The sequence below is a fragment of the Schistocerca nitens genome, chromosome 4, assembly GCF_023898315.1.
Source record: "Schistocerca nitens isolate TAMUIC-IGC-003100 chromosome 4, iqSchNite1.1, whole genome shotgun sequence".
Lineage (NCBI taxonomy): Eukaryota > Metazoa > Arthropoda > Insecta > Orthoptera > Acrididae > Schistocerca > Schistocerca nitens.
In genome coordinates, this window is record NC_064617.1 from 114,389,612 (window position 1) to 114,402,290 (window position 12,679).

Sequence of the window (12,679 nt, forward strand, 5' to 3'; positions counted from 1 at the left end):
GGGACACAGTTCCTGATAGCCTCAAAAGATGACTACAGTGCAAGTGATGCAGAACAACACATATGAATACACCACACAAAACACTTATGTAAATATTTGCACTTGACAATGAGAAAAAAATTCTCGAAATGTGTCATGCTAAGTATGAAAAAGTACATAACTGGTGCTGTGTTTCATTATTTCAATAATGAATGACAACTGCAGGCTTTCCAAAATGTCAATTAACATTATGAAATTAAATCCGACATTTCTGCTTCCCAGACAGTTATCAGTTCCAGTTACATCAATGGTTTTCATTCAATAAACCTTTATTAGATAAATGTACATAGGTGCAAAAATGCAAGGGGGTTATCTATACATAACTTTTACAGGTTAAAACATTTCCCACATTTTCCCCGCATCTTTTTTTTTTTTTGAAGTCCCTTGCAAAGTGTAAAAGTGGGGTTTAACTGTATTTTCGCTTGCTGTAAAATGATGAAAACTAATATCAAATAGCTGATACTGTAGCTAGTAACAGTTCCTGGTAATGCTTTGAGTAGCAGTGATTGTGGAATAATTGATGAATCATAGAACATTTCATTTGCACCACAAGTGATCACAAACATGAGACATATAAAGACACTTCATGGAACAGCAGACACACTTTCCCTGCTAGAGAAGGAGACATATAACACTAACAGTGGCTGGCAGAAAATCTGGTTAAAGGACTGTGTGAGAAAGTAAAACAGGACAATGAAAAATTCACCAATGAGAAGCACACGACCATTAAAGGTAAGATGTGGAAAGTCTAACAATATGGTATGTAGTTAATGCTACAGGACGCTAATTTATTATATACTTTGCGCACAACCGATAATCTATGCTTTCTTCTATACTTGAAAATTGCTTACTGTGATAGAAATATACCAAAGTGTATTCAGCTAGTATTTAGGTGCAGTGGTGTACAGAGTAATAAAAGGGCACAGTAGTTTGTATAAAGCTACCCAAGGAGCAGTACCCCTCCCATAGTTCTGAATTATCAGCATCAATCTGTAAGTAAGAAAGACTATTACAAGATAATTATGAGATTTTATTCCTTTATAACAGAACAAGTAGTTTATTCCCAAAGAACATAACAGCAAACTTAGCTTATAGAATCCCAGAATTCAGAAAATACATCTTTGTTAGGCTGTGTTATTCTATCAGCTTGCCGTTGCATAAAGTTAATATACTGTATTGGTGAACAGGAATGGTTATTTTTAATCACTAACAGGATCAGGACTGATTAAGTTAAAAATCTTAAATTTTTTTGGAGTATTATGAGAAGGGTAGATCACTGATCATTGTGCTTGGTCACAGAGTTTAATTCTTTGCGTGTTAGTGTCACTGTCTTTCTAATAAACTCAATAGAATGAAAAACCACTACAAGTTTCAAAGATTTTATTTTTAATTCAATGTCTAGTTTTGGGCTAAGACCCTTTTTTAAATCTACGTAATGAAGTCGAATGTGTAATGTATATTTTCTGACATCTTTGGAAATGCCATTTTTGACTTTGTTACATTGATTTAAAAATGCCTTCACCCGACACTAGTCATTGTATTAAAAATAAAATATCTGCAATTTGCACAGGTTTTTCATTCTACTGATAACAGAAGTTGCTGACTAAAGCTACTCCAGGATGCTGGAAGTTCACAAGTTTCTTATAACCTGTTCACATTCGCCACATTAAAACTTCTGTATGTTAAATGGAGACAATTACAACAGCACAGAACAAAACATGGCTGGCAAAAATATGAGGGTTGTCCATAAAGTAAATTGTGTTTCTATTTCTATCCGCGGCACTACTATAATTGCAGTTCCGAGTAAGCGCGGCAGTTAGTCTGACTCAAGGAGAAAACATGTATGTAAGTTTCAGATCGCTGCTGACTAGGTGTGCTTTGTAGTGCTTCTTTATAATGTCAGCCGTAATTGAAAATGCCGCCGTGTGTGAAATCAGATCTGCAATTCGTTTTCTAAACGCTAAGAAAGTTAAACCAATGGAAATTCATCAGCAAATCTGTGAGGTTTATGGACAAAACACTATGAGTGATTCAATGGTTAGAAGATGGGTCAGACTGATCTGTGGTTACTGACCAACCGATTCACTCAACTGAAGAGAAGATAAAGCACAACTGTAAGTTTACACTTAGTGCCCTTGCTATGGAAGTTCCGCAAATCTCACGATCATTAATTCATGAAATTGTTATTGCAAAACTGAACTTTCGAAAACTTGGCTCATGTTAGGTACCCAAAATTCTTACTGAACAACACAAAAAACAACAGATGAGCAGTGCACTTCAGTTTTTGACACGCTGCAATGAAGAAGGCAATGGTTTTCTTTCTTTGATATCACGGGGGATGAAACTTGGGTACTGTAAAACACCCCTGGGGAGGAAAAAACACCGTCAATCAATGGAATGGATGCACACTTCATCCCCAACAAAGGTTAAGCCTAAGAAAATCTTGACACCTCGAAAAGTGATGCGCACCGATTTTTTGGGACAGAAAAGGCATTTTGCTGATTGATTTCTTGCCACAAGGCCAAACAATCAATGCACATGGTTACTGCGAGACCATTAAGAAATTGCGTTGCACAATACAGAACAAGTGCCGAGGATTACTGTCAGAAGGTGGTGTTTTTTTCCATGATAATGCCCGTCCACACATGGTGAATGTGACCAAACAACTCTTATGGGAATTTCACTGGGACACATTTGATCATCCTCCATACAGCCCGGACCTTGCTCCTAGCAACTTTCATCTCTTCTTACACCTAAAATCTGTCCTTTGTGTTCAGCACTTCAATGATGATAACGAGCTGAAAGAACACGTTACCACATGGTTGAATACACAGGCGGCAACCTTCTATGAAGAAGGCATACAAAAACTTTGTGCCACGCTATGACAAGTGCCTACAAAATTTCGGAAGCACTGTAGAAAAGTAGTTTAACAGGTGTAGATTTTTGTACAATAAATCTTTTTTCTATATCTGTACATGTTTGTTTTATATAACCAAACAGAACTTACTTTGTGGACATATCTCGTAAATCAGAATAAATTATTTCTAGCAGGATAAAGAAAATGTGAACGATCCAGTAAATTTGAGTCAAGAAACCATACTTTTTGGTGAAACTGAAATAATGACATAAGTCATAAAATAAATTTTGTTTGGTTGTTTGTTTGAAGTACTATTACTATTCAATATTTATTGGGGAGAGGTAATTGCCACAGTCACACAAACATTATTTGCTATGAAATATTTGATTTTAAACAACAAAAAATCTATTTATCTAAAATCTGGTAACACTTCTAAATCTTACCTTCTTGATGCGAGCCTGCAAATCTTGCACAAACAACTTCCTCAGGTTATGCAATGTCTGCAGTTCCTTCGCTACAGTGTCCTCAAGACCTTTAAGATCTTTTCGAGCCTGCTCTCGCCGTTCATTCGTAAGACTGTAAATTTGAGAAAATCATTTAACTTGCAACAACTGCTAAGAAGATTATCTATACAACAGATTACTGCAAGGCACCACAGACAAGCAGATGAAATTTACACATTAAGTTGCTTAACAGTTTACTGTTTTATGACACTTCTTAGAATTAGGATTGTCACCGTCAAGCTATTGCAGTCACTGTTCTAATAGACTGAAAAAGACAAGTTTAATTCTCAAATAATTGTGATGATGAGACTGCTTCCCACATAATTAAATGCTACCTGCTATTACTCAAATACCTAACCATGGATAATGAAAAGGACAGATTGTTACTCGCCATACAGGGAAGGCAATGAGTCACACACAGACACAATGAGAAAGACTACTAAACATTTAAGCTTTCAGCAAATCGGCCTTCCTCTGACTTAGGCCACAGCAGCCTGAGACAGTGGCTGTGTGCGTGCACGCGCGCTAATTCTAAAGAAGGCCCTGTGGCCAAACTCTTAAATGTTTAGCAGTCATTTCATTGTGCATGTCTGCAATTCAATGCCTCCTCTATGTGGTGAGTAGGAGCCTATCCTTTTCATACTATTACTGTTATTCCGTCCTGTCCTTCCCACTGATTTAAACACAGGTAATCTGATTCATTAACTGCGTCCAAGCTGATTAAGAACAACATGAAACTTCCTGGCACATTAAAACTGTGTGCCGGACTGAGACTCAAACGGAGGACCTTTTCCTTTTGTGGCCAAGTGCTTTACCAGTTGAGCTACACAAGCACGACTTATGACCCGTCCTCACAGCCTTACTTCTGCCAGTACCTTGTCTTCTACCCTCCAGACTTCATAGAAGCTCTCCTACAACTTGCAAGACTGGCACTCCTGGAAGAAAGGATATTGTGGGGACATAGCCACAGTGCGGGGGTGTTCCCAGAATGAAATTTTCACTTTAATCTAACAAGAAGTTTCATATCAGTGCACACTCTGCTACAGAGTGAAAATTGCTTCCTGGAAGGACATGTTCTCAGTTACAGTGTCGTAACAATGATAGCCTAGAATGGTGAGGAAACTGTTGGTTTGTAAGAACTCATCAAGCTAAAAGTGGCCCCAAAAACCTGTCAAGCATTTTTACACATCTTTGAAACACATTTACATCCAATCAGATGAGCACAATTTTCACTACAAATATTCATAGAGAAAGAACAATAGACAGATTATGATTAAGGACAATTCACCAACACCAGGGGAACCAATCAAAACATATACAGAAAGAGATTTTAGGGAGCCAGTACAATGCTGTAAAACAAGCTGATCATAAAGAGTTGAGACATTCATATTTCTTAAAACACAGGGTTTTTCCTACTGACTGGTCATTTAGCATTAACAATAAATGAATGAAGAAAACATCCAAGGGTATATTACTAGCAGCAAAACAATGCAACAGAATTATTTAATGTTCCACACAATAAAGCAGAAGCAACATCAGCCAACAGTTACTGATTTGACTGATGAAGCTGTACCTAATCTACACCTGTACTCTGCAAACCCTAGTGAGGTGTACGGCAGAGGGTATGTCTCACTGTACCAATTATAAGGGTTTCTTCCTGTTCCATTCACATATGAAGTGTGGGAAGGATGATTGACTGAATGCCTCTGTGCATACAGTAATTATTCTAAGCTTATCCTCATGATCCCTATGGGAGCAATATGCAAGGAATACATTCCTGGAGCAATCATTTAAAGCCGGTTCTTATAACCTTTCTCGGGATAGTTTACATCTCTCTTCAAGGGTCTGCCAGTTAAGTTCCTTCAGTATATCTGTGACACTCTCCCACAGATCTGTATGTGTTATTTCTCATACAGTCATCAAAAGAAAATCAATGATACGTACATAAGTTCCTGCAGCTTTTGGCTCTTTTCAGTCTCTTCTTGTTTCAGTTTCTCGTAGTCCTGCTGCATCTGCTGGTGTGCTAAGGTGAACTTTTGGTTTAAGCTGTAAATGGAAAGAAGAAACTTAATTATGATGATCATATAATATTAGGTACAGATTTTTTTTTGAAATGCACTTTGGTAGTACTGTAATGATTTACTAATTTTGTTAGCATTCAATGAAAACACAAAAGCACTCTCTATAACACACAGCAGTAAAAAGCTAGTGGTACTATGGTAACATTTATGGTAACCTTTGATACCACTTTTACCTTTAACACAGTGACTCCCCCTCCCCCTCCCCCTCTTTGTTACAGTACATTTATGCAAATTTAACATAAGCCAAATATGATGATCTTATGTATTCACTTACTCCTTGAGTTCATTTATTTGTGACTGCTTTTCCATTATCTCGTCTCTCAATGTTCCAACCTGCTTCTGGTGAGCATCCCGCAGTTGGTCCATTTGAGCTTCAAGTGCAACCCTCATTTTGTTTGCTTGTTCTTTTTCTTCTGCCTTCTCCTTGCTCGATACTGCATGCATTTGCTCTGTAATTCAATACATAAACGGATAAGTACATATGATGCCAGGGAAAATATTCTGAACTCAAGGGGCCTAAAAAGTCCAGTTTTTAGCAACTTACCAGCTGCTTTCATTTTTGCACATTCCTCTCTCAATGCATCAACTTCTTCTTCAAGAGTGCGCTTCTTATTTTCAGCTTCCTGCATCGACTCCTGCAGTGTCTTCATCCTCGCTTCATGTTGAGAAATAAGCAGACGACATTCTGCCAGGTCTTTCTCGTATTCTGTTATCTGTTGCGGGGAATAGAAATAATGCAGATTAACCCCATAACATACATACTATTGGAAACTTTTACACTTTATCCACAAATATTCTATACTGTTGCAACTTATGAGTACACACAACAAACCAACCATGCTCTGATATTGAGCTTACATTTAACACGGTCAGGTCTTTCTACCTCTGTTAAATTTTAGTTTCACTTTATCCAACAACCCTTGTGGTATCATTGTCGTCGCCGTCATCATCTTTCTTGGCTGTTTTGATTTTGTAATTTAGTCATCTTCCAACGTCTGTTACTGATGCCTCTCTCTGACACACACACACACACACACACACACACACACACACACACACACACACACACACAAAGTTCTAATATTTTTATTACAGTCTGTTATGTCTTTACAATGATAACTTGTTTCATTCATATTCTGAATATGTTAGTGTCCACTATAATTGCAAAACAACCCATCAATCTTATTACTGTGCACAACCTCTGTAAGTCACTACAACGGATCAAGATGTTGAGAAATGAACAAAATCATTTATCATTGTAAAGACAAATGCAACAATAGACTGTAATAAAAGAACAGAGTAATAATTGAATTGGCACATATTTTTATCCAATTCACAAGTCAAGCTTTTGTATTTGTGTTAAGTAAATACTATTTCCAAGTGCTACACGAGTTTCCATTTACTTATTTTTGCCATTCCACTCACTGAACCTCAATGAATTTAAAGTAAATTCCCATAACCAGTCTGTTCCCACTGCATTTTTAGATGATAAAACTACAGCTGAATGCTTGGCTCTCATTTTTTTGTTTAATGTTACCATTCCAAACCGCTGTTATTGTGGTAGATGATTCACATGTTCCAATCTCAAAACAAATTTTCACAGCTAAAAAAAAGTTAATTGAGAGAAAATTGTATACTGACTCAAATACCAAGCAATTGTCACATACTCTCCTCATTTCTTGCATAATGCCCATAAGTACTGAAAAACTTCAATTTGAATTTCAAAAATTTCCTGGCAATTTTGTGTGTTTAAACTATTCAACAGAATAAATCAGGTCAGCTGCAAAAAGCCTTAGACCAATATGATGTTTGGATGTAGCATAATTTTATCATGCAATACCTTACCTTTTTGTTACAATCCATCTGATAGGTTTCTAGTCCTTGACAGCGCTGAACCAGATTTTTAACTTCAGATTTCATTTTCGAAATATACAATCGTGCAACAGTAAATTCCTCTTCTAACTTGCCATTGCTGTCTGCAGACACCTAAAAACGTATATTATGACACAGTTAATCACTTGACACAGATACCAGAGTGAATATGAAATTAAATAAAACACTGATAGACAAGATGATTCTACACTTTTACACAATGGCCCATCTCATAAGAGTAAAAACAGGTTTCACTACCTGAACCTTGGTGACCTTAGTTTACTTGTTTCTCTGATCACGACACATGCCTAAATTTGTACAACTTAATAATAAATTAAGAAGCAGTTGGCTGCTTAACACATTGTATACAACTAGGTGGAAAGTTTACTTTGCAACGCAGATCAATATTAGATCAATGCACTTGTCAAGTACATCTACAGTTGACACAACCTCTTCATTGAACTCAAACACTTTCCAGCAACAATTTCTTTGGAGGAAAGGATAAGTGGAAGCAGGAATACATCACACCTGAAAAGCAAGGTAGATGAACCAAAATTCCATACTCAAAACCTGTTTTCCAATTTCAACATAGGTTTGCAAGCAGGTGCACTGTTTGTATAAATGAGGAATTTTTTCCTCCTCCTATTTTCTAATCCAGTACTGTTTTAATCTTTGCGTGTAACCAACAAGAAGCACGCCTTTTGCACCCTATGACGTGCTGACCATAAACTTTTCAATAGACAATATTAACAAAGGAAGGTGAAGTTAAGACTATGTTTCATTTCTTCTGGCATGAGGAAATAGAATCAGATCTCAAACACAACAACAAATCAACACGAGTTGTTGAATGCTATTTGTAACAATCCAAACACTGCTGAAAAATTCATTTTTGCATTTGCTTTCAGTCTACATTCAACAAATGTGGCACCCGCACCCACCAAAGCCTTCCTGTAATTAATTCTTCAAGTAAAGTATACTATACTCTCTCTCTCTCTCTCTCTCTCTTAATATTCCTATTGTGATAGCTATTTCGCACAATATAACTGTGATTCACACAATACCATATTGCGTATCTCATCGGTGTTTTCAAGTGTTGTTACAGTTTGGTGTGCTCTTTGTGTGGAACATATTCAAGAAATTTACAAGCACATTTGACTTAGGTTGTACATTTGTTAACTGTAGCATTTGAGAAACAAGACTTCTTACAAACTGTAAAAAATAAATTACAACGGCATCAATGTTCTTTCTGTGCCTGACAGGGAATTTGAACCTTGTCTTTTTATTGATGCACAAAATGCACTAAGTACTCAAAGAATATCTACCCAAAAACTTTTCAGTCCCTGCAAGCAGTGAGGGTTGAATACAATAAAGGAGGGAAAATAACAAGAAAAAGGTGAATTTTTAGAACTAGTGTTCTTTATTCCGTCAAATATATTTACCACCACTGATGGAGGGTGTCCACAACTGTTTCACTCATTTATCACTGGCTAATGGCCTTGGGGCTGAATCCAGTCGTGTAAGCAAAGGCATTTTTGATCAACTAGATCCGCCATTTAATAAAATGGTTTATGAAAGGCTCCTACATTTCCTTTTTAAATATTTTGAACCTGTTTAACGATTATTAACTGTGTTTTTATTATTGTCTATTAAACTAATGGTGTGCATTTAGGTGCTCAGCCAACTCGTCATTCCCATTTTATTACAACAACTTGACTTAACACCAGAAAGTAAACCAGTAATCAATCACATATACAAAACATGAAAAATCATTGTTACTATTCGCAAGGTTTTTTTCCTTTATATTCCTCTATTATTTTCAATTTCCAACACTTTTCAAACCCATTGTTATTACTAATTATCTATTTTGTTTCCCTCATTTTATTATTCATTTCTAACCACCTTTCATCACCCTTCTTTTCAGTTTTTTCCTATTTTTCTCTGTCACATCAAGCTTCTTGTTTTTTCCTCACATGTATTTCTGGTCAATTTTTCTCACTTTTGCATATCCCAAACCACACTCTTTAAATTATAAGACCTCAGAAACAAAATTTAACATAACTAAATTCCATCTATACCTGCCAGCTCACTACAGTAATATAGTTTTCTTTCTGTGTAACACTGCTATTACTGTGGACAATGTGAAGCCTCATAAAGGCAAGTGTCCACGAACTGGGTTAGTATGTTACAGTTCTTGTTTGTGTGCCCATCTGCCATTTAACAACTTCGATACAAGCGAGTGACAGAGGCTTCAATGATAAAGTACCACCACCGGCCGGAACATGTCATAAGTGTGAAGCCCATAGCCCAAATTACCAGCTATGCAAATTGGACATGATAGTGTTGTATACACAGGGGGCCACCTCTCATCATGCCAGGTCCTGGATGCCTACGATGATGGATGCAATCTGGCAACGTTTGTTCTCCTCTGAGCCCCCTACACACTAATATGTCCATCATAAAGCTGTATAAATACATCCATCATAATGCTCTACACACAATCTGTATTGAAAACATGGCACAGTGCAACTCTTGTACCCAGTTCTGTCACTGCACCACTGGCTTCATGTCTTGCCTATGATGCCTCTTCAAGGGAAGCCACACCAATGATCACTTTGTTGACAAAGCCTTGATGGTCCATATGTTCTGGCACTGTCTGTCTTTAGTACTACTCTTGTTGCAAACAATCGTATTTCCTGACACAAGGTACATAAAAAGGCCTGAAGATCCTGGACAGGTGAGCAAACCATATACCTAGCTGTATGGGGCCACTGGGATCCTGCACAGTGTTGAGTACAGTCATCCAGAATCCATCAATTCCATACCTGCCCAACACTTGTGGGATCCCCATCAACGGAAGCAGCAATGTCGCAGAATCATAGTTTGCCACCTTGATAGGCCACAATCCTGCTGCTGTCTAATTTTGATAATATGCTTGTAGCCTCCTCTCCTTCCTACATAATGCCTATCACAACATCTAACAACCAACCTACAACAGCAACAAAAATGATCAATTTTTGAAAATGATCAATTTTTGAAAATGTAAAATGTAATTGGATAGACAAAAAATCTACTCATCAACGAGTGACAGGAGAACACACATATAAAAACACATTGAAATTTGCAAGCTTTTGGAGCTGATGGCTCCTCCTCCTGGCAGAAGAAAAAGGGCTGAAGGGAAAGGACTTGGCAAGGTTTATGCTTGGGGAGTGTTTGGAAAAGTCACGAAGAACCACAAATTGAGGGAGACTTACCGTCCAGTTCTGCGTGACTTTTCCGATTTCTAAACTTCACCAAGTCCTTTTTCTTCAGCCCTCTTCCTTCTGCCATAAGAAGGAGCCACTGGCTCCAAAAGCTTGCAAATTTCAATACCTTTTCATAGGGGTGTTCTCCTTCTGCCACTTGGTGAGTGTATCCCGCAAGATTAAAATTTTAATTTTGATTGAGAAACTCACTACTTAACCTTTGCTTATATATAGAATAATGATGCTGTCACTCTTATGTACTTTGTGAGATGTGTTGCTGTGGTCTTCAGTCCTGAGACTGGTTTGATGCAGCTCTCCATGCTACTCTATCCTGTGCAAGCTTCTTCATCTCCCAGTACCTACTGCAACCTACATCCTTCTGAATCTGCTTAGTGTATTCATCTCTTGGTCTCCCTATACGATTTTTACCCTCCACGCTGCCCTCCAATACTAAATTTGTGATCCCTTAATGCCTCAAAACATGTCCTACCAACCGATCCCTTCTTCTAGTCAAGTTGTGCCACAAACTTCTCTTCTCCCCAATCCTATTCAATACCTCCTCATTAGTTACGTGATCTACCCACCTTATCTTCAGCATTCTTCTGTAGCACCACAATTCGAAAGCTTCTATTCTCTTCTTATCCAAACTAGTTATCGTCCATGTTTCACTTCCATACATGGCTACACTCCATACAAATACTTTCAGAAACGACTTCCTGACATTTAAATCTATACTCGACGTTAACAAATTTCTCTTCTTCAGAAACGATTTCCTTGCCATTGCCAGTCTACATTTTATATCCTCTCTACTTCGACCATCATCAGTTATTTTACTCCCTAAATAGCAAAACTCCTTTACTACTTTAAGTGTCTCATTTCCTAATCTAATTCCCTCAGTATCACCCAATTTAATTTGACTACATTCCATTATCCTCGTTTTGCATTTGTTGATGTTCATCTTATATCCTCCTTTCAAGACACTGTCCATTCCGTTCAACTGCTCTTCCAAGTCCTTTGCTGTCTCTGACAGAATTACAATGTCATCGGCGAACCTCAAAGTTTTTACTTCTTCTCCATGAATTTTAATACCTACTCCGAATTTTTCTTTTGTTTCCTTTACTGCTTGCTCAATATACAGATTGAATAACATCGGGGAGAGGCTACAACCCTGTCTCACTCCTTTCCCAACCACTGCTTCCCTTTCGTGCCCCTCGACTCTTATAACTGCCATCTGGTTTCTGTACAAATTGTAAATAGCCTTTCGCTCCCTGTATTTTACCCCTGCCACCTTCAGAATTTGAAAGAGAGTATTCCAGTTAACATTGTCAAAAGCTTTCTCTAAGTCTACAAATGCTAGAAACGTAGGTTTGCCTTTCCTTAATCTTTCTTCTAAGATAAGTCGTAAGGTTAGTATTGCCTCACGTGTTCCAACATTTCTACGGAATCCAAACTGATCTTCCCCGAGGTCGGCTTCTACCAGTTTTTCCATTCGTCTGTAAAGAATTCACATTAGTATTTTGCAGCTGTGACTTATTAAACTGATAGTTCGGTAATTTTCACATCTGTCAACACCTGCTTTCTTTGGGATTGGAATTATTATATTCTTCTTGAAGTCTGAGGGTATTTCGCCTGTCTCATACATCTTGCTCACCAGATGGTAGAGTTTTGTCATGACTGGCTCTCCCAAGGCCATCAGTAGATCTAATGGAATGTTGTCTACTCCCGGGCCCTTGTTTCGACTCAGGTCTTTCAGTGCTCTGTCAAACTCTTCACGCAGTATCTTATCTCCCATTTCGTCTTCATCTACATCCTCTTCCATTTCCATAACATTGTCCTCAAGCACATCGCCCTTGTATAAACCCTCTATATACTCCTTCCACCTTTCTGCCTTCCCTTCTTTGCTTAGAACTGGGTTGCCATCTGAGTTCTTGATATTCATACAAGTGGTTCTCTTCTCTCCAAAGGTCTCTTTAATTTTCCTGTAGGCAGTATCTATCTTACCCCTAGTGAGACAAGCCTCTACATCCTTACATTTGTCCTCTAGCCACCCCTGCTTAGCCATTTTGCACTTCCTGTCGATCTCAT

General features: G+C 37.8%; 1 protein-coding gene across 1 annotated transcript in view; it reads right to left on the reverse strand.

The window, feature by feature from the left end:
• Positions 1-12,679, reverse strand: part of LOC126251412 (kinesin heavy chain) — an 85,786-nt gene that overhangs the window by 14,606 nt on the left and 58,501 nt on the right. The window contains exons 11-15 of the mRNA XM_049951823.1: positions 7,326-7,466; positions 6,025-6,193; positions 5,755-5,929; positions 5,344-5,445; positions 3,340-3,472 (exon numbers count right to left, since the gene is read on the reverse strand). Of these exons, the coding sequence (XP_049807780.1) occupies positions 3,340-3,472; positions 5,344-5,445; positions 5,755-5,929; positions 6,025-6,193; positions 7,326-7,466 (720 nt within the window). The remainder of the gene's footprint in view (positions 1-3,339; positions 3,473-5,343; positions 5,446-5,754; positions 5,930-6,024; positions 6,194-7,325; positions 7,467-12,679) is intronic.